Below are 26,609 nucleotides of genomic sequence, written 5' to 3' on the forward strand. Positions count from 1 at the left end.
AAAGCTGTACTTTTATGTAGAGGAAGCAAACAAACAAACAAACAAAAATTAAATAGAAAAATATCCTATCACTGTCTCCATCACACTAAGATTTCAAGGGCTCTGGTCATACAGTGTTTCCTTGAGGTAAATGACTCAAACTAACAGAACAAATAATTAATGAATAAAACCATTCAGAAGCTCAGTGCTCCACCTTGGGCATAAAGGCAATGTCTGCTTGACTTGCTTGTGGTTATTTTCAGGAAGGGTCTTCAAAGAGCAATGTGAAATCCCTGAACTCCTGAAGAGTTAAGCTACTGGTTGAGTCTTTGGGTTTTGACCACACACCATCAGACAGATGGAAAGATGATGTTGTTTTCAAAGCTAATATCATGGTGGAGCCTGTATCTTCTTATATAATAGCTGTGCACTGTTAGCCATCGTCTTTCCATGGCATCTTACTTTTATCTGTGTACCTGCTTTCTGTCTTTTGTAAAAGCCCACTGGAATCCCTCTGCTGGACCTCAGCATCTCAGATGGGACAAGTTACAGTACGACAGGTCACGGTCTTAAGCTGCACCAGGGGAGGTTTAGGCTGGATGTTAGGAAGAGCTTCTCGGCAGTGAGGGTCTTTGGGCAAGGGAATTGGCTGCCCAGGAACGTGGTGGAGTCACCGTCCCTGGAGGTGTTTAAGGAAAGACTGGACATGGCACTCAGTGCCGTGGTCTGGTGGGTATGGGGCTGTTAGGTCATAGGTTGGACTCGATGATGTCAGAGATCTTTTCCGGTTTAATTGACTCTGTGATTTTGTGCTCTGGAGCTGTGAGGAGACCTTGGGAGTTCACCTCTGTGTCAGTAAATGCACAGCAGAAACAAGACAGCCTCCTCATTTTGACACATATTACTTCCCTGCAGTTAGCTTATACAACAGAGATCTCATTTATTATTTTTTTTTCCTTTCTAGCTGTGCTCATAATTAAAGCATTTGTTTTGCGAAATAAATACAGCTATCTGGCATGAAGTGAACCATCTACTGTAAACCATCTACTCAACCCCCTTTATTTATTAAGTAAATTATTTTTCATTATTAACAATTTTATTGTTATATACTTTTATTTTATCAATAAAAACAAACGAAGAAATAAACAGAAAAAGCCCAGTACCGCCACGCACCAGGCGCGGCCTGGCCCTGCAGCCGGCCCGCGTTAGGCCGGAACCCAAAGCTCGGAGCGCGTTTCCGCCGGAGCCGCTCCGTGTGCGGCGCCGGGGCCGGGGAGGGCCGCAGCCATGGCCGACACCGCCGCGCCGCCGCCGCTGCCCGCCGCCCCCGCGCCGGGGCTCCCGGCTGCCCCCGGCACCAACCCGCTGTCCCGCAAGCTCAACAAGATCCTGGAGACGCGCCTGGACAATGACAAGGTGGGTCGGGCGGCGGCGGAGGGACGGGCTGGGGGCCGGATGAGCCGTCAGGGGCCGCGCGCCCCGACAGGCTTCGCGGCGGGGAGGCGAGTCGTGCCGTACCCTCAGTTCCGCTGCGGAGCTGCGGGCGGCCCTTTGCGGCATTAATTGCGAATAAAAATAGTTTTCGCTTCTCCAGCATCATGCCACGCTCCTATTTTATCCCTTCAGATCGGAGGGAGGTTTGTATTACTTGCCTCGGAGGGCACTTCTCAAGCTTCTTGTAATTTAAATGTTTTCTTGCTGTGGATAGGTCATTCATTTACAGAAAGTACTCTTATTGGTTAAAGCTGCTGTAAAATTGTAGACGAAGTTTTCTGCTATAAGAGAAGAAGAAAGGCTCGACAATTATTTTAGTTTGTTAATCTATTTGTATATCTGTTTGTATATCTGTTTGCCAGCAGATGTGAAGTGTGCTAAGGTAGCTTTTCTCCTAAACAGTTTATTAGGTTTGCTTTATTTTTAATAACACCATGAACTCCGTACAGAATATTTAACCTGCTTCTTTGTAACTACATGCAAACTGAAGGTCTTTCTTTATTTTGTAGGAAATGCTGGAAGCACTCAAGGCTCTCTCGACGTTTTTTGTGGAAAACAGTTTGCGCACCCGAAGGAACCTGCGTGGAGACATTGAACGACGAAGCTTGGCCATAAATGAAGAATTTGTGCACATATTCAAGCAAGTTAAAGAGGTAATGTTTTGTAGCATGACTAGCTATTTTGCAAGAATACTGCTATGTGATTTAAATTTAAAAAAAAAAGGATTAAGAGATTAACTTTACAGGAAACTTTACACTTTTACAGTAAAATTGTTCTGTTTGTTGGAAGTGTTGCATTGGATGTTTCAAACAAATCCAAGTCCTGAGTGAATGTTGATATTTAGGGTGCATTACTCTGCACTGACTAACAGGGAGTCTAGAGCAACAATGTTCCTTTTAACTGGGGCATCTAATTGTGGTGGAAAGCTGACCTGGACACAGCATTTCTGATTAAAAACACAGTTACTGTTATTTGAACTTCTTTAGGAACTTGAGAGTATAAATGAAGATGTGCAAGCAATGAGCAGCTGCTGTGAAGACATGTCCAGTCGTTTGAAGGTAATATATAAATGGCAGTGCTTTGAATATTTTTCCTTTTGAAGTGTGACTACATTCTCTTTAAAAGGACGAAGAGTTATTTTTGAGGATTAATGACAATACCAAGGTATTTCTGTGGTATGCATGTTATGTTTCTTTAGGATATTAATATGCTTCTTTTTACTTGTTTAGAAAATGTATCAAGGAAGTAATTTTAATTTCTTCCAAATTGCAGTTCAAAATATAGCCATATACTTAATTTGAGAATAGCAATATGATATCCATGTCAATATCAGTGGAGAGAAAATATTTCATTAGATTGGATGTGTGTGAGATTTAAGGGTTAATTTGTGTATTTCCATTTAAAATGGCTTTTCCATTGACTGTGTCAATGACATACCTCAAGTATGTTCATAGGAAAGTATCTGGTAAATCAAAAAGGGAGTAAAATCTGCTGTGCATCTTCGGTTTATTGGTTTTGTTTCTTAACATTGTCTCAGAATGCTGATATGCAACAAAACCAATTCTGTTTCACCTTAATCCTGAATCCATTAAATTCCTGGCAGGGCTGGGGAGTGTAGGAAATTTGTGTTTTATGGTGCATTACTAAATCTGGCTTGGTTTTAGGGTACAAGTTCTGAATTCAATGCAGTGATGAGTACAAATGGTTTATGGATGCTGAAGTGTTTTGCCAAAGCTAACCTGTTCCCAACACAGCACATAAGTTATAGTATGTGAATAAGAATCATTCATTAAAAAAACAAGTCCTGTGAAACCAGTTGTTTTCCTCTCCATATCTGTGTGTGTGGATTTTAGATGTCCTCCTACGTAGATAAATAGGTTTCACAGTCATAGCTTGATGCTTTGAACTTGTACCAAAAAATGTGCGAGTACAGTGTAGCCAACTGCAGTATTTAATTTTCACTTTTGGAAGGAACTGGGTAATGTGCCTCAGAGGTCTCAGTTCTCTTTGAACATTGTTAATGTGGATATATTCCCTAGTGCAGTTCAGGAACTGTTAGACTAAGCTCTTAGATGTGGAAATGAGTCAAGTGTCCATGCAGATTTTTGCTCTTTTCTGTCTTTAGATCATAAAGTGTAACTATCATCTGTGATTTTTTTTTTTTCTTTTCCCACAGTAGAGCCACCCTGCAGAGATTTCTTTTTCTGTTAAAGTCAGTAGGTAGTTTTGTTCTGTGCCCCACAGGAGGTTTCCTCTAGAGTCCTGTAGAACTCATAACTTGTCTTGATTCAATCCATATTTTCTTTGTATGAATGTAAAGTTAATAAGCTCATGAACTAGCACTCAGTTGTGAAATACTCTGATACTTTATCTGTAATAGGACAGGAAGACTTGCAAGCATGTGTTCAAGCTGAATAATAAGACAAAAATGAGCTAAGAGGAGCAAATAGAGGCTACAAAGAAGAGGATTTGGGGCATACAATGCAGAAAAGTGTGCAAAGCGAACAATATATTAAGAGAGCAGAACAAATGCAGGACATGAAAGGGAATATATTTGGAAAAGCCGAAAAGCTCTCTATCTTTGTTATTTTTTAAGTTTATAATACCATCTGATCCAAACAATCATATATTGCGCATCTAATTTTAGGACAGTGATTTGATAAATACTGTGGCTGAAAGGGAGAGAAGGAGTAAATGCTGAAATGGAATTCAGTGGGGTTGAAGTGTAATGAAATTGTTAACTAATATACTGAGGTGGGGAGAAAGAGAAAAATATTTCATCAAATACCAACTTTCTGATTTTTCTAGCATGTCTGGATCATTTCTGACAGTTACATTGTTAGGTTAGATGTAAGCTCTTACATATAATACGTAAAATAATGAGAATATCTGGCCTGTATTTGAATGCACATATGTAAAAACTGGTTTTCCTGGTATATCTGGCTAGATGCAGAAAAAATGCTTTTCCTTCTTTTCTGCTGTCCTACTCTTAGCATTGTTCGTGCTAATCAGTACTTCTGCCCAGAAAGTACTGGAAAGGAAGCAAATTGCTTCTTTTTTGTTTACTAAAATTTGCAATTAAGTTGGACATGAATTGTTACAGTCCTACTTTCACCTTTCAAAGCATTCCTGTACCTTGACTGCTTTTTTGTTGCATCTAATGTAGTGGCAGATAGAAAGGCTGAAATGAAGCAGTGTGTATAGATACTTTTGTTATACCTCTCAGGGGTCTCAAGACTGGCATCTTCAATTTGGCAAGCTGTAATTTGGCTGTAATACAGTATTGAAATTATTCACACAGAATGTCTTTATTGCCACTTCTTCACTTGCAGTGTTATTCTATACTGAATGCATTTTGATTTTAAGATTTTTTTTTTTTGTTAAATGATACCAATTTTTCTGCATAAGGGATCACTGGTGGCATCCAGTGTGAAGCCAAAAATTCCAAATGTCTTTTAGCTTTTCACAGAGCAATAACCTTCAGAACTCTTTAAGTTCAGTTGCAGCAATTATTTTAATTGTGCAGTTGATGTCTGATGCAGAATTGTTTCTGCATGGATTCCCTTTCACTGCCATCACTCAATATTTAGGGCTGTGATGAACTTCCTAAGTGAATTGCTCTTAGAATGGTAGAATCATTTAGATTGGGAAAGACTTCTGAGATCATCAGGTCCAGGCCAACACTGCCAAGTCCACCACTATCCCATGTCCTTCACTGCTACACCTGCACATTTTTTAAATACCTCCAGGGATGGTGACTCAACCACTTCCCTGGACAACCTATTCCAGTGCCTGACCACCTTTTCAGTGAATAAATTTTTCCTAATAATTGTCCTTGGACCATGCAGCTCTGTAAGCTGTTGGACTGTAGAGCTAAGCTTGCTTAGACTGGTAGAGTTGCGTTCATCATCTGTTCTAAAAAGTGAACACTGATACTGGGCAGTTTAGCATCCAAAGAAATTAGTTTCATTTTTTTATTTTGTGACAGCAAACGATTGATAGTTGATGGGCAAACAAAATAATCAGAACTACAGTAATTTCACGACTATAAGGCGCACTGGACTATAAGGCGCACCCCCCGGGAGTTGGCAACTTTTGCAACTTTGTAGATCACATAAGGCGCACTGGACTATAAGGCGCACTATTTTTTTGCAGCGAGGAGCCGCGCGGCGTGCAACAAAGTAACGAATTACTGGCAGGTGCTCGATTTGCAAACATTTTTCAAAGATCGGTGTAGCCTTTAAACGCAGCCCCAGGCGCCCTCCCCGTGCAGCGGGCCCCGGCACTCCCGCCTGCCCCTGGCGCCAGCTGGCATGGCTCCTGGCTCCCACCGCACGACCGTGCAGCGTCCCGGCTTCCCCCCGGCCAGCGGCGGCGCCGCTTCTCAGCGCTTTCCCACGACGCTTTTTCGCCGCTTTTCCGCGCTTTCCTGCGACACTTTTTCGCCACTTTTCGATGCTTTCCTGTGACACTTTTTCTCCGCTTTTCTGCAGCACTTTTTCGCCACTTTTCCGTGCTTTCCTGCGGCGTTTTGTCGCCACTTTTTTGCAACGCTTTTTCGCCACTTTTCAGCGCTTTCCTGCGGCGCTGTCTCGCCGCTCCTCGGCGCTTTCCCGCGGCGCTTCTTGGCGCTTCCCTGTGGCCGTGCCGCTTCCCCACACTTCTCCCTGGCCGGTGGCCACGCCGGTTCCCGGTTTCCCCCACCCGGCGACCGCGGCTCCTGCTGTTCCCGACTCCCCCCGCACGGCCGCGGGTCCTGGCTCAGCTCGTGGATCACACTTCCAGGTTCGCAAATTTCTGAACTTTGCACATCAGATAGGGCACACCGGACTATAAGGCGCACTTCTGGGTTCGGGGCAAAATTTTAGTCAAAAGGGTGCGCCTTATAGTCGTGAAATTACTGTATTTATAATGTTTATAGTGTTTCTCTATTAAATGTAAATTAAAAATAACTATGTGAATATAAATGTATAAAAGTGTGAAAATATATATGGATATGGATAAAAAGGTATTTTTTTAACTGCCTGGACATAGGGAGAGTTAATAAATACTTGTTTCAAGACGGCCTTTTGTTTCAAAGAATACACTCTTTAAATTGCTTATACTCAGCTTCAAAAGTATTACGTATTTTAAGGATTGTTTAATACTGTTAATATGTTTGTGATTTTCACATGCTTAACAATTCCAATTGTATTCTAGGCAGCAAAGGAACAAACCCAGGACTTGATTGTAAAAACCACAAAACTACAGGCAGAAAAGTATGTATACCACCTTATTTATTTGATAGAATTTTCTTTTAGGTGTGACTCTGATACTTTGATTTATGACTTTGGGGTTTTTCTCAATACTACACGTGTTTTTAACTCAATTGCACTTTTAGCTTATTGCTAAGGGATACAATAAGGTAAGAATATGTGTTAGTATTTGCTTCAATAAAAATTGGCTTTTTAGGAAAAATAATCAGTTACATCGGTAGCACATGCTACATATGAATGTGCTTTGCCTGAAGTCTATTGATAATGTAGGTTATATTGTGTAATAACAGATATGGACCAGCTCAATTTCTTATCAGTTTGACAGGCTTCTTGGTACTAATGCTTTGTATCCAGTGGAAATCTCTTTTTTTCAGGGACTGTATGAGAGAATGCAAAGTTGGATTCTAACCTTACCCTGCCATATTTAAAGCTGACTGTAAAATACAGGAGTGCTGTTTAATGAGCCTAGTGCAGACCACTTTTTCCATTGGTTCTCCAGCCTCCTGTGGAAGAAAAGATTTGTATTTTTCTCTTTTCAGTATTTTTATTCCTGAGAAGGGGATAATAGCCAAGGATAGATTCAAGCAGTCTTTATTGTTTTTATAGGCTAGGATGTATGGTTTTATAGCTTCAGGTTTTCTCAGTGTAGAAGAATGAATCTCCTTGCTTTATGAGCTTTCTTCAGAAAATTATATACAGTTCACTGGAGGTTAGAAATAATTATTTTGCAGTAGTAAGTTTCTAGTAGAAATTACAGTTTTGTATAGCTCTCGGTGAGCTTTCAAAATCAGTAGGTTTATGATATGAGCTTCACTAGGAAGTGGATTATGTCTGAGTATGAACTTGGAGTCTAATCTGTAATATTTTAAACGTTGAGTGTAGAATAACTGCATAAAATGCAATGCTGTTTCATATGAAGTGAAGGATTTGATAAAGACGCTTTAAGTAAGTGAGCAGAAGTCTTAGAAAATATATCATTTTGGATATGAGTATGTGAAGTAGTAGGACAGAGAAGTGGTCATATATTTTGTAGTCTGAAAAAAAGGAAAACTGCTTTGATTCTTTGTTCTGAAGCAGAATGGGAGATACCAAGACCAGTCCCAAGGGGTGTATGTCTAATTGACCTTAAATTCCATTAAAGTAGATTGTGCAGACTGTGCATCAGTACCTCCTCGATGTAGTCCTTACTTGCACTATGGTTTACTTAAAAGATTTTCTGCTAATTCCTTTAAAAGACAGGACATCCCCCTAGTGTGTTTAGGAAGTAGCCTGTCCTTCTGAGGATCTGTGTGACCTTCGAGTGCTCATATAGGAAAAAGTTTGGAAGTTTATTTTTTAAGTATACCATTAAGTACCCATGAGCTGAAGCCAAAAAGCACTTGTGACTTTTATAGTCTGATAGTTATGCGAGATTCATAATACCATTTATTAACAAAGGTGAATTTTTCCCTGCCTGAATGTATGAAAATTTGTAAAGACTCTTTAGTTCCATTTTGGGTGTTTCAATCATTTGTTCTTTTAACTTGTTAAAGGACTTTTTGTTCTGATGCATTTCTTTGGTTTACATGAGGCATGTGAAGAGGCATCTGCTGCCAGACGTTAGGGGACTCTTGAACACCAGAAATTTTGCCTCTGAAAAAATACAGATCTTAAATTGCTGATGCCTTCAACTTAATGTGACCTTTTTTAGCCAACAAATGAGTAAGTGGTGAAACTGGAAGGACATGGTTTCTCTGTCCTCTGAGGGTTGTCCTAAAATGCTATCTGGTTGAAATACAGAGATGAAAAATGAACCTGTTCTATGATGTTCTTGTATTAGGCTTAGTATTTATGTGATTTACTTTAGACTGTGTTTTTGTAGCTGGAAAAAATATTAGTATTTTATTCAGTGATCTGAAACTGAAGGGAGACTAAGCTCCCAGATGCATTTAATGCATTTATGGTAACTAGGGATTTGGATTATTTTCCTTTTTTACCGTACTTGAAAAGCAGTGGCTGTCTCAGTGGCTCTGTGTGGGTACTAGGTTTTTAATACTAAGTAGTTTTGGCACTGTATTATCATCTATATGATTAGTTGTAGTTCAAGATGGTTTTCAGTTTCAGTTGTTGCCTGAACTCTTGTTGATAATCCTAGGCTCTCAGATTTGTGGTTTGAAGGTAGAGCTGCCCACCTGGAGTTTCCTGATGAGCACTTTGGGACTTCCTGTATTGGTGAAATGTGTGAACTTAGGACATCTGCGTAAATATTTGGGATAGCAATTTAGACGTTTGTCTCAGATTTAGGTTAAAACCTCTGCATTTTTGCGTTTTTGCTTTGCAGCATTTTTTTTCTTGTTACTTAGTTTGTGAGCTTTTGACCTGCTTTGGCATAAATGCTACATTTAGGGTCTTACTTAGATAACAAATTTAAAAAGCAATTAATACAATGGCATTTTTATATTAGCGAATAGCTCAGAGTTGGTGCATTTCTTTGGTCATTTAGGTTGCTTATTCTGAATTTATTTCTTCTGTAAAGTCTAGTTAAAACTACTGTACATTAGAAACAGTTTTCCTTCACACTATTTAAATTATACTATCTGCTTAGCATAGGAACTAGGATGGTTTTTTTTCTTTAAAACTGACACTTACCATAATTTAATAAAACCATTTAGTGTGAAATAAAGTAGTCCAGACATCCAACCCATCTCTTCGTAACAAAAAGTTGTTATTGCTTCTCAGCAACCTAGTCTTGAATAGAGTGTTCATTTTAATGTATTTCTTAACAAACTTCTATAATAAAGAAAAACAGAGTTAATTTAGACAATTTCTGGTAATTGTTAAAAATCTACTTCCATTTCAGTTATCTTCAGTAGATTTGTGTACTTCTACTTGAGAACACTAATATTGCTTTTGGGTTGCATTAGGTTTTTTATGTATAGTAATGAGAAGATTATTTTCAAACAATTAACATCTGTTGTGGGTTTGTTTAATTGCTATTGCTAGTAGATTGATAGAAAAGGATCTTGCTCCTTGAAATGAGATTTTAATAATAGCTTCTTCTGACTTGTTGGTTCTCTGGTTTTCTTGTTCTACTTGACTCCAGTTTTGTTGGTTATTATTTGTTGTTGTTGGTTTTATGTTTGTTTGTTTGAGTTTTTGTTTGTTGGAGGGGTTTTTTTGGGTTTTTTGTTGAGTTTTTTTGGGATGTGAGGCTAAAAACTTACTTGCAATACTGAACTAGTTCACCTTGCATAGGGAAGAAGCATCCCAGAGTTCAGTAATTCCCACACCAGGGAAATTATTTGTTTAGCTCCAAATACTCTATTCAGAATGCCAGAAGCCTGGTTTCGTAGTAATTCTACCAGACACTTAATAATATGTTGTGCAAAGTGTTGTGTTGTTTTTGAGGTTAGCCACAAGTTGCAGTCATCAATGTAACAATTGAGAAGAGAGACTAGAAGGTAATACTTGCAATATTAATTCTTTTGAAATTAAGTAAAAATTGTTATATATATGTGTGCTCAGAGGCTTCACTGAAAATAAGTCTGTAGAAATACAAAAGTTGTTGATAGCTAGAACTAGTGTTCTAGAAGTAAAAACCACAATACTCTGAAAACTGTTATGAAGAAATGGAGATGACTCAGACATACTTCTTGAGGCAGGCTGCTGGTTCAGAGCTTTTGTGGAGATTATGCACTTGAACACCTTTACAAACTACAGTAATTTCATGACTATAAGGTGCCCGGATTATAAGGCGCACTTTTTTGTTGCAGTGAGGATCCGCGCGCGACAAGGTACTGAATTAGTAACAGAATTGCGCGATCGCGGGGTTTACTGGCAGGTGCTCAATTTGCAAACATTTTTCACAGATCGACGTAGCCTTTAAACGCAGCCCCAGGCGCCCTCCCTGTGTTGCAGGCCCCAGCACTCCCGCCTGCCGCTGGTGCGGCCTGGCTTGCGGCTCTTGCGGTTCATGGCTCAGCTCGCAGCTCACACTTCCGGGTTGGCAAATTTCTGAACTTTGTCCATCAGATAAGGCGCACCGGATTATAAGGTGCACTTCCGGGTTTCGATCAAAATTTTAGTCAAAAGGGTGCGCCTTATAGTCATGAAATTACTGTATCTTATTTTGCTACCCTCTCTTAATTGTGCTCTTAAGCAGAGCAAGATTTGTGTTTTGATGTCAAAACCATATAGATTCCAAAAAACCCATTTACGTAGCCCTGGGATTATTTTGCTTCTTAAAATACAATTAAATATGATTCCCAGACAGGAATGTAAGTGTGTACTTCAGTTTGTTTTAATTGAATTTCATTGTATTCAGGCTTGATCTTTATTTAAAAAATAACAAACACCATTCTTGGAATTTAGTCAATTTTTTGGCTGTCACCTCTGTCCTCAATACAAGCTCAGAAGTGTTAAGAAAGATGTTTCTAAGTGAACATCATCTTCAGTAGTGCTACACTACTGATCTCTAATCCTTGTCTCTTGGTGGTGCCTTTTTCATTTTGTAACAAATACCTTTTTTGTCATAGTCAATTTGGAAATGATACAGGAAGTTCAGCACTATTTGTAGCACGTTAGAGAGATTTGGTTTTATCAGCCTGTGCTAAGAAAGGTGGTGATCTGGTAGTTTGCATTGGTGAGATGTATTTCATGTGTTTACATTTTGCAACTTGTATTTACATTTATTTCATTATTTACAAGTATTTCATTATTTATTATACTTCATGAGAAAAATGAGTGATTGCCTAAACTTACAGTAATTTCACTACCATAAGGCGCACCGGACTATAAGGCGCACCCCCCGGGAGTCAGCAAAATTCGCAACTTTGTAGATCAGATAAGGCGCACCGGATTATAAGGCGCACTTTTTTTTTTGCAGCGAGACTCCTTCCCCAGCTCCCCCCGTGTGGTTGCTGGACAAGGCCCCGCCTCAACCCGGCAGCGATTGGCCCCTGCACCCGCCTGGACCCGGCGGGGCCGGGGCATGGCCGTCACCCCTCCGTGCCGCCTCCACGGGGCTGGGGGGTGCCTGTGTAGGGGCTGTCCCACCTGCACGGGGCCGGGAGGTGCCTCTGGAGGGGCCGTGCCATCTGCACAGGGCCAGGGGGTGCCTCTGGAGGGGCGGCTCCGCCTCCACGGGGCCGGGCCGTGCCCGCCACTGCACTGCCCCGCCTCCACCTGGCAGCCATGGCCCTGCCGGCTTCCCCCGCGACTCGCAGCTCTCACTTCCGGGGAGGCAAATTTTTTGAACTTTGTCCATCAGATAAGGTGCACCCGACTATAAGGCACACTTCTGGGTTCTGGGGAAAATTTTAGTCAAAAGGGTGCACCTTATAGTCATGAAATTACTGTAATTATAATTCCATGTGAGAGAAGGTGAAGACTTGAAATCCTGAGCCTCATTTTCTGTCCTGATTTGTACCAAGATAAAGTACAGGTGACAAGATGTAGTAGAGGAATAAAACCAGCTAAAATGGATCTGAAAGAAAAAAAAACAAAACTAACTTGTCACATTCTAGCTGTGACTGGCAGAGAGCACACAAAGCCTTATTTTCTTGCCAGCTTTTCTTCCTGGCAGCTCTGCTGAGACATGAAGTACTCTTGGTCAGTATGAAATATGTGTGGTTTTACAGGTTGAGAAATATTCACCAGAAATGCAGAATCAGTTATATGGTACCATTTCTGACCAGTGTTTGTCTGATCTGCTCTGAGAGGAAAAGCCCAGGAACAGAAGAAACAGAGAGTCTGTGGTCTTCACTGGAAATTCATTTTGGTTTTATTGTTTTCCTATTCTCTGATTTAGTTCTCTTTTTACTACAGCTTAAGCTTATTTGTTTTGATCTTATTCCAGGTGGATGAAGAGAACAGTGTCTTAATTTTCATGCTTTTGGCAACATTTTTGAATTTGATGGCAAATTTGAAGCTTGACTAAGCAGGCTTCTTTCAAGTGGCTTTATATCAGATTTTATAAGAGATGAACTGAAGATACCAGTCTGTTTGGTATGGAAATATCAAATAGCTCGTCTCTACAAGATGGAGAAGAATGTGTTCATTGGAAATACACTCCTTTTAAACATAATCTCTGTGCACAACTTAGAAACCATGAAACCACAGATCATGAATATTAACCATTGCCAAACACTGATTTACCATGTGTGTTTGTATGTCTGTATCTGTATATATCACATGATTGGTGCAAAGCTCTGCATATGAAAATTTTGTCAAAAATATTCTGTAGATGCATACTCACCATATTTATAAGAAACCTTATCAGTATAAAAGTAGAAAATTATTTAATTTCTCAAAGTTACTTGCAACACGTAAACTTTTTTATTCCTGTGTTTGGTAATCGGTTTGGTAAGATTTTAATCATTTCAGTGCAGATGTGTTGCTTAACTTAGATTTAGCCTTTCCAGTTTTTTCCCATTTATTTTTATCACAGAATGTATGAGATGTCACGGCTGCAGCACTGCAGGCTGTCTTCAGATAGGTATTACAGATGGTAGAAACCTCCTAAGTTCAAGTCCACTTTCCTGCTGCCACCTATGAGTTGCATGATGACTTTGGTAAACTCATCAGCTGTTGAACACAGAATTAGTTCATTATTTTTGCATGTTGTGTTGCTATTCGTGGAACAGTTACCCTAAAAGCTCATTCTTTCCAGTAAAATCCATTCCCTGATTTCCAACCTAATTATTGGATATAAATTGACTGTTTTCTCATCTTGTCCTTTGCCTTTAAGAGCTGCCTTCATCTCCTGTGATAAATTAGTTTTTCCATTCCCATGATCATCCTGCTAGCTGTGGTCTAATGGGAATCCATTGTTCTTGCACACAGATGATCAGGACTGTGATCTGTTTTCCAGATGAGGTTTCACTGAAGTCTTCTTTACTATTACTTCTACTTTCCTGGAAACATTAGACTATTCACTGGGTTTTTTTATGTCTTCCTTATTTTTAGTCAAGAGGAATGTTTCGTAATTATATTTTATGATGGAACGGGTTGCTGAGTACCTCCTCACAGCATTTCGGTTCTACTTCAATAAAAGAAGTGTTTAATGGATAAAATGCAGAACAAAAGACTTGTTCTCAGCATTTTTAAATGCACTCTTGCACCTTATTTACTCTTAAGAACGGTTTTGCAATGCTTGTGTGTAAATGTTTTGTTACATAATCTTGTATATTTGTCTTTCACATGACAGAAAGATGATTTTTCAGTTTTATACAAGTTGTTAAAGATGATTGTTGTTTACTTATGAGTTAGAAATACTCCATTGTCCTGAGGCTTTAAAAATATGTTGAATCCTCAGTACCGCAAATTTAAAGTCATTTCAGAATGACTGCTCTGATTCATCCTAGGTAGAAGAAGCTAGCAGATTTTTATGCTGTATGACGTGGCAAGATAAAATTAAGCTTTGGAAAAGTCTGCTTCTTTTCCACCTCATTTTTGAGCTGTCTAGGTGATAATCCTAACAAACAGTGCACATTTGTATTTGGTTCAAAGGAAAAGTGCATGAAGTGCATAGTTTTCCCAGCCTTTTGAGTTCTTTTGCAAAAGAATTCTGTCTCCTTGGTAACGATTAAAACTGGGGAAATTGCTCTTTGTTGGAATCCTGTCCTTTGCCCAAGTTCTAAATTCTGTCACCACTTGGCACTTCCCCTTTTGCATCAATGCAGGGTTCCCATAAGCTGTTAGTTTAGTTCCTTAATACAGGATTAACTTTGTTAAAAGAAAAGAAATAAAATTTGGGATAACAACATCCTTTCCACATCTGTATTACACTGCTTAGAATTTAGAAATTAGAGTTTAGAAAATATTTTATCTACAGAAAGGGTCTTGAAGACCAGTGGCTCTTGAAATGTCTGATTGTCTGCACACAGGTACTGGCTGATGTGGGTTATGTGTAAGACAGCCTTACACTGGCTTTTGTTGTTACCTGCATAGTGTTTTGTAAGGCGCTTACTGTACTGAAATGATTATAGCAACCTTGAATGACGTTTAGTCCATTGCCCTGCCTTAATAAAATAGATTAAATTCTAGTTAAATATCTGTTAGCTTGTGTGTGAGGAAATAAATACATAAATATATCTAGAAAAAAATTTAATATGGATGTGAGTGTATTGGTCTTGGTAATACTGCTAGGCAAAAATCAAAGGTATGTACAATTTACTTATTTTGTTCCTGATATAGGGTCTCTTGTGCAGGTTGATAACCAAGGCAACTTTCACAATCATTTCAAGCAGAACTGGCTAACCTGGGTTCTGAAACTGAGTAGCTCTTTGAAATCCAGTGTGCTCTGTAAAGAGCCCAAGAGAAGCAGCTTTATCAAAATTCAGACACATTCTTTTGTTTAGGAGAGGTGTTTGTAACCACTTCCTAATCACTATCTTGAGGAAAGTGAATGAAACGTTGCTGCCACCTTGAGGTTGTTATCTTGTGAGTACATTGTGAAGCTTCACTTACTTATTGCTTGAGTTTAATGTATTGACTCTATTTTATAAAAGTTAATTATTGGGGGTGCACGGGGTCCATCAGTGTGCAGTTATGCTAGGCCTTAGCCCAAGACATAGCCAGGGATGGCCTTTAAAGCACATTGTTTGGTCAAACCTTGTTCTCCATAGCAGCAAAAATGGAGGGAGGACTGTGTAGAGTGCAGTCTTGCAGAAGGAGAGAGATTGCTTAGCAAGATTGTTCTTTATTTGTAAAGGAGGAGTAAAACAGGGCACAGAGTTCCAGGATGGGCTCACAAGCATGCTGTTTGTGCAGTTCCTGACTCTGTTCCTTGTTCTACCACAACCCTAATTCCACCTGAAAACTGAGAAAACCATTATGCCCAGTACATTACACTTCTTAATATCAGACTTCCTTCTACCCCCAGTTTGGTGGAAGTATACATTCAAAAAGTCTGAAGAACAGAAGATAATAATAAATGGAGATCTGGAAGACAGCCTAAAAGTTTATGCACTTAGGAATTAGACAAAGCAAAAAGAACACAAAAGTTTCTCAGCATCCCATTTGCTCCTCTCTTTGTGGAAGATTTGTTTCAATTGAGCCCAAAGAAGACTTTGCATTTGCCTTCTTACCTAAAGGGATAGGTAATCCAATCTGTTTTCAACTTTGTGGATTTATATGAAATTGAGACTTCCACCATCCCAAGAGGAGAGATTGGAGCAACTATTGAAGTTATTTCACTAATTTACATTTTCTGTTGTTTCAACCAAATAGAGTGCTGGACATGTTGAGGCATTGGACTTGCTCAGCAAACAGTGTGAAACAGGAATGCTTTGTTAAAGCAGCATCTTTGTGTTAAATTTTAAGTATCGTTGGCTGATTTTCAATTTGAGTAACCATCTTGGTGCTTTGAGGGTTTTCTTGTGTCAAAATATTTATGATTTTTATTATTATTAGTAGTAGTTGTAACTGACAATGAAATGAGTTGTTCTTACATCCCAGAGGAGTTCTGAAGTGTCGTTTTCATGAGAGTTTTGTAGCAGCAGTGAAGTCAATGCCCTCATGCCTCTGACAGCTCCTGGTGCTGGCATGCCCCTTAGCACAGACTGTGGTAAATAGAATTAGAAAAAACGTGTAATCTCCACCCCCAAGAAGTAAGCACTTCTGGGTTTTTTTCCTGCCAGATTTGTTGCTTGATCTGATTCACTACATGATGCTGTAAACAGTGGTCCTGGCACAGTGGGAAGGTCAGTTCAGGGCAGGGATGAGCAGTGATGGCTGAGGCAGCCTGAGTAGCAAGGCTTACACATCATTGCACTGAGTATGTCAGTGCACTGCCCCATCTTTCATCTGTGTTACGAGAATTTCATAGTTATCCTCAGAACATCTCTCACAGGCCTAATATTGATTTTAAAATATTCTCTTATTAATATCTTGTCTGTTTCTTGTATGTTTTGTAGACCACTTGTCTTTTTGCCTCTTACAGCATGACTTGCTCTCATCAGATTTCACCACATAAATCTTCCTGCTGAAAATTTACTGAATTTGTTGAAAACGACGTTGTTCTATTCCCCTTGCACTGTGTGGGAAAGTGCCAGGATTTTTCGTGGATGTGTCTGTCTGTATAGTTGGTTAAAATCATCCTCCATCACTCTTGTTCCTTCTCTGAGAAACATTTGGTTACATGGAGATCCAAAATTTGGAATTGTTGAGTTTAATTAGAGAAAATTAAATAGTTTGATTTTAAGCATTGCAAAACTGTCAATGTAAAGATAAAGTTGTTATGTTTGCCTAGGACCCCAGTGGAACTTGAATTGCCAATTCAAGGTGTGGTATTAAAGCATATGAGTTTTTTGTTTTCCTTTTTGATTAAATATCTTCTGTGTAACTTACAACTACTGGCTTGCTTTCTCCTTTAATTTTAATGGATTTCATTGTTAAAGTACTGTTGGATTTTGTATTACTCTCCCTCTCACTGTTCAATGTACTAGAGCATTGACAATTGCAAAAAATTTAATCTGATCTCTGAAAGAGTTTGTGGAACTGCAGGGTGGGAAAGACATCCATGTCTACCGAAGGGAAGCCAGTTTCTTAGTAGCTGAATGAAGTTCAGACACTAGTTGGATAGTAGAGAAGGGGTAAATAAGTTAAAGCTTATTTTTTTCCAGCTTTGATCATGCAAGGAAATTTAATTACACAGCATATAGAAGTACACTTGCTAGTCTTACTGCCCTGTAATAACAATGTATTTATGTTGTTGTAATTATATCACATTGAAAGATTAAATGATCTTAAAGGAATTTAGCTTTATTCTTCTGCAAATAACTAATTAGTGCCTTTTCAATGTCCTGAAAGAGTAGTCTTTATATTCGGGAATACTGTGTGCTCAAACCACAGTTCGAGCAGATTTTCTGTTGCTACAGGAATCCCAGTCCGTTCCATTTGAGTCCTTCAGTGGTTGTAAGGTGTGTGACAAAACATGTGCAGGAAAATGCTGCCCATGAGATGGTGCTTGCATATTGCATCCTGACTGTGTTTATTTCAGGAACAAGAGAATTAGCCATTGCATTTTGATTGCTTGTGACATTAGTAAATTGAGATCCCAACTGTATGGTGTTAAAAAGAAATGGGTCTAGTCTGTAGAAAAGTAGATTAATCTGAGGTTAATTTTGTGATTTTGGATGCTATAGGCTTTTCCTTAGTGAATTTGAAAGGAAATAAATGCAAGCATTACAACTGTATGAGCACAAAGTGTTTGGAATAGATAACTTATGATGCAAGCGCTAAAGGAATATTATTTTAAGGAACTTAGTAATTTTCAAATGTGTTAACATACCTTTATATTGTCTTTACTGAATAATCTTTGTAAGCTTAATAGAAAGTTGTATGTGAAAAAGAAACTCAAGTGTTCGATGGCAAGAATGTGCTATTATAATTTAATAATACCAATTTCTGATGCTGGTTATATTTCTAAAACTATGACTATGAAAAATCTGTCTTTGAGATAAGCATAAAAAGCTAATATCCTCTTCACTTTGTTTTATTACAGTCAGAGATTAGAAATGAAAGCGCAAGTTGCAGATGCATTCATAGCAAAATTCCAGCTGACACCAGATGAAATGAATCTGCTTCGAGGCACGAAAGATGAGCCAATTACTGAGGTAGCTCAATGAACATTAAAATCTTTGCCCTGAACTAAAATGTAGAAATGCCCTAACTGAATTGTACACGAGATATTATTTTCAGTTTGCAATTTAATTCTTTATGGAGGAATGTACCTTTTAACAGAATGGTGAATTTCTGATGAGTTTGAAATGTGTGATGAAAGATTCAAGTAAAGAGACAGAAAATCAACATTAAATTCTAGTTTGTGTAATGATGTAATGAGTTTGAGGCAAATGAGCTCTCATGTAATCAGTTTGAGGCAAAGGAGTTCTCATACGGTTCTTCAGTAAGACCTTTATGAAGTCTGAATTTTCAGTGAAGACATTTTAAAATTTTGTGACAAAGCAAATGAGGACCTTGCAACTCTCTAGTGCTGCCACTGTGCATTTGGGTACATTTTGCATATTCATGTATATAGGTATTCAGTGACTTGAGACAATATAAACTGAGGCTTTCCTTCAATGATATTTGGTTGCTAAAGATACTAGGTGCCAATTCACTTTGACCATGTTCCTAAGCAAGTTTTGGAATATGTTATGGTTTGAATAAGAAGACACAGTAAAAGGAAACTTGTTCTATAATAAAAGCAAACTGAATAATGTAAGAATTGAGTATACTGAATAGACTTTTTTATTACTGTAGTTGCATGGAAAGCTTCATGTAGTGTCTCAGCAGGTAGTCCAGATTTATCTAATTTTCACAGACATCCTGTTCGCAGTTAAAGCACTATTAAAAATGAGGAACTGATAACCATAGACATTGCTAATGAAAGCATAAATGGAATGTGCCAAGTAATTGTGCACTTGAGTAATTGCTTTGTGCTTTTGTACCACTATTGCCATGAAAGAACATTCAAGTTTCTAGAAAGCGCCTATTGCAGAGAACAATGACCGCAACACTGTGCCAGTTACTGTGTGATTGGTTTGCAGCCAGCGAGGGCTCGTCTTTTTGATACTTCGTCTAAAAATGTGCAGAAGTAACTGAGATAAAGCAGTTGTTCGGCTTGAGTTGGCAGACTTCAGTAATATCATGTGTGTGCATTTCTCCTATGACAGAGTCAACCAGTGTGCTTAAAACACCTTTAATCAGACTTCTGGTTTGAAAATTTTCTTTTTTCCTGAAGAAAAACTCCTTTAGGTTTATAAACATAGTCTTTAACACGGTCAGTGCAAGGCAGTAGATTAAATTGCTGACCTGTTTTACTTAGAATGTGTCTCTTTTTATGTGACTTGAGCCAGAACTCTACTTTCCTGGGCACACTGTGTTCAAAAGATGTAACAAACAGTTATATCTGAAATAGTTGGTCTCCTCCAGGGCATTTGAAATATGTTGTCTTAAGAAGAGGTTCTTGAAAATGTTGCTGTCTTAACATTTGCACTCTGAAACTAACAAAGTAACCTTTTTAGCCATGTGTCCTTGTCTTCTAGGGTTTGGGATTTTGGGGGTTTTTTTCACTGCTGATGTTGAGTTCCACCACACAGAAAGGTTGTTCTGGAAAACCTTAGTCTGGTCTATTGCAAATGGGTTTTGATTTTTTTTTTTTTTAAGAAATAGTTACTCTATTTTATGAATACAAAAAGTATCAACATGTAATCATGGCACTTTGTTTCATTTTGCTCCTTAGTAGCTAACAGTAATGGAAGATAGTGATGTAATGCACAGTAGTGTCCTCAAAATCTCCCTAGAGTTACCTAATCGATGTGAAACACATATTTCACAAGACACATCTTTAGTGCTTTGCTGTTTTTTTTTTTTTTTGGTGGAAGGAAAGTTTGATACAATGGGAAACTAAAACATGCTAAGGCTCTTAAGATGGAATGAAAGGTAAGTGGCAGAGGCAGGGTATGAATTTTAAAAGCAGAATTTGGAACATAGACCTGCAAGAAACTTAGGAATAGAATTAAAAGAGGGAGTATATAGGGCTAGAGATTTGAATAGAAATTACTGCTTTTACACTCTGCTTGTATTTTGTTTTTAAACTGATTTAGGATTTTTTCAAGGCTTTGGGACGAGTAAAACAAATTCATGATGATGTCAAGATTCTCCTCCGAACAAACCAGCAAAGAGCAGGGTGAGTGCTACTTAAATGAGTGCAAGAGAACCAAAAGCAGAAGTTAAAGCAAAATCTCATTCTTTGCTTCTCATGACAGAATATATACAGAAATACACAGAATATTTAGCAAAAAAAAAAAAGTTAAATACTCAACATTTTAATAATGTTATATTTAATTTGACTTGCACATGCCTTTGCTAGTCCTGTCTAAAATAGTATTTGCAAATAAACTTTTTATTTGTCTTGTAGCTTGGAAATTATGGAACAGATGGCTTTACTGCAAGAGACATCTTATGAACGACTTTACAGATGGACTCAAAGTAGGACTAAGAATGTTTTTATGTTTATGAATATTATTATGATGATTCCCTTAATTCCTTCATGTGAATTGAACTTAGCACAAACCCTTTCCAAGATATATTAGCATTTTGGTTTCTTTTTTAGGGAAAGATGTGTTTTGAACCAAACAGTTAATTGGCAATCCTCTCATTTTTTTGGGCCAATTTCATTATTGTAAAAGTGGATTATTTATTTGTGGTTTTAGTAGATGGTTTTCCACAAAGAGCAACTTCTACAGTTTGGTAATCCAAACAAATTTTTAATTGTATTGCATTTAATTTCCTTTCCTTTTCTTAAGATACTCTTTTGAATGGTAGTAGGCTTCTTTTTTTTTTTGTTTTTTTTGCATATGTACTCTGGATGTAGCAATCCATATTCAATGTAACATCTTGATAGTGTCAAATATAGTTCCTTTTCTTATTAGTTCCCTGTTCTCTGAAGCAAGAGACTATCTCACTGACAGTAAGATTCATGTGATTTTTATATTCATTAGCTGATCTTCAGTGGATGGTGAAACCTGAAATAATAGTTATAGTTTCACCCTTGTGAAAAGCCATAATTTTTCTGCCAATGTTTGATTTCGTTTATATGATTTCCGTATTTTTGCCTGGAATATAAGAGATTATGTAGTTATTTTGATGAAAGAAAAAAATAACAGAACCATATTACAAAAAAACCAGCTTGCTTAACTACTTGCTCAATTTTTTTCTTAATAGTTTACCTGAAATGTGGTAAACAGTTACAAAGGAGCCAAATAAAATTCTTAGGGTTGAATGAGTCAACATTTGTATGTGGGCATGAACAAAGAGTAAGTTACCCTTAGTCATTTTTATTGTTGAAATTTGTGATGGACATGCATTTTACAGTACTGCTTGCAGGGGAATTTAATTGTATTAACACTAACTAGCTCAGGTAGCAAATTCTAAAATCTTCAAAATCAAAAGCCTTCAAGTTTTTAACTCATTTTCTTGTTTGACAACTTGTATAAAATGTTTTACAATATAAAGAATGTGCTTTTGTGTTGTTGTTTATCTATTTCATAGATGAATGCAGGACATTGACACAAGAATCATGTGACATTTCTCCAGTTCTTGCTCAAGCCATGGAAGCCTTACAAGATAGACCTGTCCTGTACAAGTAAGTAAATGTTTACTATTATCTCTGACAGAAGCTAGTATTTAGAGCTTATAAAACTTTAAGATAGACATGAATTACAGTGCCAAGGCTGGTGGCACTTTGGTCCTGTGCCAAGTTCAAAACTATTCAGGGACTTAAGTTATAAAAAATCGTATTTCAACTGCTTTAAATTTCAGAAGTCTTTTTGGTGTAATTATGATACAGGAAATGTCATTGGACTTTTTGTAACTTATAAGTTTCTAATTAAAGTAAAATGTCAGACTGTTTAAATTTAAATGAATTGTGAATTCCGGTGCTCTCCTTCTAGGATTTTTCTGAAGTAAAAAATCCTGTTCAAAACATGTGATTGTATCATTTAAATCCCCAAAGTAAAAAATTGGTAAAGGCTAATTAGCTTTTATTGAAGTGCCTGTACCAGTAAGAATGTTTTCCATTATGAGTTATACAGTAATCTATTAAAAAATTCTACATATGGACCTCTAAAGTGTAGACGTATTTATATATCTGTATCTGTGTAAAATACTACTGCTCTTATTCCAAATTTGCTGAGGTGTTGTTGGAGCAAATGAAATGGCACTTAGGAGAGTGAACCACCAGGTGGCACTGTAAGAACTGTTTATTGGGGTGGCCATCCCTGATGAGGTTATTTACACTTTGAGTTTTGGGCTTTTTATTTTTTTTAATCTTTAATGCATTCATCACATTTTGCAACCATTGAAAATTACTTTCGACCACAGGTGTCCAGGACACCAGAGTAACTGGCAACCTTTCAAAGGCTACCCTTGTCTTTGAGAGTGTCAGTGCAATGGTGTAGCTACATGATGCTGTAAAGCTCCATGGAGCCCTTCACAGGAAAAATGCATAGGGCATGTGTACCTAAAAAATGCTGTCAGTGTGAGAGAAAGCTCAGATCTGGACATGCTCTGTCAGCTCTGCTGGTTAATGTGAGAGAGAAGTGCTGTCGCTTGACCTCCCCAGCTGTTGGATGTGGTGTGTTGCCGTACTTCAGGCCATAGCTGGGACTTCCAGTCCTTTCTTGCAGTCTCTCCTCCGCACCCTCTTTTACAACTGCAAAAGATCAGCCACTATGCAGTTCACAACTTTTTATAGGATTCTGTTTAGATACAGTTCTATTTTCTGTAATAAATACTTTGTTGAATTATGATACTTTGAAACATCATAAAATCATTGGTTTGCTTTCTTAGTTCAAGGAAAGAAAACCCCATCTTGTATATAAATCCACTGATGGCCAGTTTAAAATGAATCTGCAAAAGAGAATTTTTTTTTTCTGACGCTTCTGTCATAAGCAACAGTAATAGTATGAACAAAGATAGAACTTGATAGGTAAGACCTTTCCTCTACCAAAAGGGCAAAAATAAACATTACTGTAGATGATGCAGCCGTGTGTGTCTCATCATAGATTATCAAGCTCAATTACTTGCTACAGTGTATTATCAAAATTGCGGTAGTGATGATTTACATTTTAAATCTCAAGATTTAGTTAATTCCCTTCTAGAAATTTTTGTATACCTTTAAGTAACAAATTGCTGAGTTCATAATGTAGAAGTCACAGAAGAAAAGAATTTTAAATTGTTTTTTGCTTTTTGTGCAAACTAAACACTTTCCCTCCAAATCACTGCCCTTGCATCTGATAAAAATTGTGATTTGATTGGGTGAAAGTGAGTAAGATGGAAAAAGGCAGGAGTTAGAAATAAATTACAAATAAATCCACTTACATCTTTTTAACTAAAAGTGTCAGAAAGATTGCACCATGGATGGACTTTATGGAACTACAGTCAATAGGGATGTAAAATAAACATTTCAGATTGGTTTTCACTTTCTGGCTCTAACGGAAAAATTGAGAACTAGAAAATGCATGGAGACATAGCTGAAAGCAGTGTTCCTTTTCCATCATCCATTCAGGTTTATAAACTTTTTTTTTCTTCCTCTTTCCCCAGTGATCATTACTATATATTTTAAAAATTAAAGCTGTGTTGAAAAAAATCCAAATGGTGTTTTCTTCTCCAAACATGAGTATGCATTAATAACATAGTAGTAAGTACTATGTTCTAATGTAAATAATAGTTATTCCTGAATTTTTTAAGATGCAGGATTTTGTAATGGTTACATCCTGTTCTACTGAGAGCAAAAGCTGCCCCACCTCAGAACAGAGCAGGACAATCCCCTCCCTTGCGCAGCTGTGATGCTGTGCCTGATGCACCCCAGAACACTGCAGAAGCAGTCACTTCATTTTCTTCCTTCATCCCCTTTTCTTCTTTCAGTAATAGTAACCTGATCCTGGCAAGACCACAGCCTCTGCCAATGCTCCTGTGTAGGAAACAGTGCCAACTTCTTTCAGTCTATTTTGCAATGGTATCGCAGGAGGCACACTAGAGGAACTGTTCAAATTCAGTAGAAAAATCCCACATATAATAATTTGACAGATAAACAATTTACCCTGGAAACTAAGAGTTATGTAACCAAGAAAGAAGAAAAGGACTATGTCTATGTGTATATATGTGTAAGACTATATATTGCAGCACCTGTCTCAATATCAGAAGACTTTTCTCATCCTACACATTTGCTCTAGAGCAGACATCAGAAATTCTGACATCATCAAATGATTTTGAATGCTTTATAGTAGAAACATTGATCCAAGATTTCTAGAGCTATAAAAATGTTTGCTTGTTATTAGCTGTGAGGCTGAACTAACCAACTGTGATGAGGCAAGCTGGGTTTTTTTAAACCTGTTTTCATGTTTCAATAACAGGTACACATTGGATGAGTTTGGAACAGCTAGAAGGAGTGCTGTGGTCCGTGGCTTTATTGATGCTCTTACTAGAGGAGGTCTGGGAGGTACTCCCCGGCCTATTGAAATGCACTCTCATGATCCTCTGAGGTACAGTACTAACAAGAATGTATATGAAATAATCTTTTATTGTTGTTGTTGACACTTTGAATTCCTGACACCATAAAGCACTAATTTACACAGAAATTTCTGTCTTTTTGTAGGTATGTAGGAGACATGCTGGCCTGGTTGCATCAAGCTACAGCTTCTGAAAAAGAACACTTAGAAGCTATGTTGAAACTTGTGACTATTCAAGGTAATACTGGTTTTAAAACATCAATTGTGAGGTAATAGTAAGTCTGTGATAAGTAAGAAAGTGTGATTAATTTCTGACTAGGCTGGGCTTCACTAACAAGTCTGAGTTTAAATTTTCCTAAAAATAATCTCAGAATAGCTGGTGGTTGCATTCTGCCGAAAGAAGGCCCATAACAAAAGATGAGTATTTCAAAATGTACTCATTTTATTTTACTTTGCTTATAATAGATTTATATTAAATTTACATTAAAGGGACATTTTAGAGTGTAGTTGAGAGTTCAGAAATTGTTTCTAGTGTATATTAATACATATCTCCTTGAAAACATTGTATATTATTTTGAGGATTTTCATTATGCCTTCGCTCTTTTGTTAAGGAAATTTTTAAAAATTTAATTCCTTATTTCTGTAAGTCACTTCATTCTATGCTACAAGGAAAATAGAATTTTCATCTGTCATTTGACATCATTCCAAGTTTATGGAGGTTGAAGTAGGCTGCTCACAGATAGGTGCTTTTTAATATCAAAACTCTCCTTCATTTCAGAACTGCAGATTCTTATGCTTAGTCTTCAGCCCCTTTGCTTTGTTTTCAGTAGAATGAACCTATACTTTAAAGAATTTTATCCTGTAGAAGCTTTAGTATGACTTCCCACCATAGTTTCAGATAAGGTATTTTTTATAAATTAAGCATGTGTACTCAGTTGTGACAAACTCATTGTAAGAACTTATATTTCATCTGTCTCTGGTGATCTCTTCCAATTGTATGTCTCAATCCTGCTCTGGGTTTTAAAGTGAGTATGTATTCTGATTTTCCTTACTGCTGTAAGTATTAAATTGCTTTGCTAATTAGTGGTATGTGGGAAAGGAGGCTGTTTAGGAACTGTTGTGAATCGAACTGAAGGAATGCTGTTTTTTAAGTACAGTTACAGTGTACTATAGATGTGAATTTAATACTGTTTACTGACAGTATTTCAGTGAGGCAGGAAAGCAGGCCTCATGATGGTTGTATGGTAGAGAAAAAGACATGGCAGTTCTTTGTAGATGACCAACTGATGCTTCTGCTGTAACTGGCGAACCCTTAAGGAAAAGCTGGGCCCACAGAGCCTGTAAATATGTCTGGTTCTGCTGTGGGCTGGACTTCTGCTGCTGCACTTTGTTCTGAAATTCTTCCACTTCTTTGTGTAGTGCTTTGCTTAACTATGAAGTTCTTTGGCCTTCTGACACAATGTTGGGCTGAGATGATAGGACCATGAAATGAGATATATTTAGAGCATTTCAGCCACAGAGCAAGGTACTTGATAATATAGAGAATATAAATATCTGGGGGAGAAATTTTTAACAAAAAATAACCAGGCCAAAACCTTTTTCTGAAGAGACCAATATAAACAAGAGATTCAGTATTTCAGTCTGAAGGGAAAATATGTTTTCCTAAGCTCTCCAGGATGGGTCTGCTATCACTGTTGTACAGTTTTTGAGAAATGTAAAGAAAAATTCTTACCGTCATACTGGAAGCAACAAACTGGGAGCTTGGGAGGTGCTGTCTATGACTATTCCTCTGTGTCTTTGGGGAATTTTTTTGGTGACAAGGATAGTGATGTGATAAGGACTGTAAGACAAAACAGTACTTAATAGGGCACCACTGGATTTAATA

At 37.8% G+C, this 26,609-nt stretch overlaps 1 protein-coding gene across 2 annotated transcripts in view; it reads left to right on the plus strand.

Annotated features, from left to right (window-relative positions):
* Window positions 1–1,266: 1,266 nt before the first annotated feature.
* Window positions 1,267–26,609, plus strand: part of COG6 (component of oligomeric golgi complex 6) — a 53,722-nt gene continuing 28,379 nt past the window's right edge. The window contains exons 1-10 of one of the 2 annotated variants that reach the window (XM_033051303.1): window positions 1,267–1,395; window positions 1,983–2,126; window positions 2,460–2,531; window positions 6,673–6,731; window positions 18,214–18,325; window positions 20,318–20,400; window positions 20,632–20,702; window positions 21,765–21,858; window positions 24,629–24,757; window positions 24,871–24,962. In XM_033051303.1, the coding sequence (XP_032907194.1) occupies window positions 1,267–1,395; window positions 1,983–2,126; window positions 2,460–2,531; window positions 6,673–6,731; window positions 18,214–18,325; window positions 20,318–20,400; window positions 20,632–20,702; window positions 21,765–21,858; window positions 24,629–24,757; window positions 24,871–24,962 (985 nt within the window). Of the gene's footprint in view, window positions 1,396–1,462; window positions 1,617–1,982; window positions 2,127–2,459; window positions 2,532–6,672; window positions 6,732–18,213; window positions 18,326–20,317; window positions 20,401–20,631; window positions 20,703–21,764; window positions 21,859–24,628; window positions 24,758–24,870; window positions 24,963–26,609 lie in introns of those variants that run through there. The other variant, XM_033051304.1, reaches the window with a different exon arrangement.

This window comes from Catharus ustulatus, chromosome 2 (genome assembly GCF_009819885.2).
Source record: "Catharus ustulatus isolate bCatUst1 chromosome 2, bCatUst1.pri.v2, whole genome shotgun sequence".
Taxonomy (NCBI): domain Eukaryota; kingdom Metazoa; phylum Chordata; class Aves; order Passeriformes; family Turdidae; genus Catharus; species Catharus ustulatus.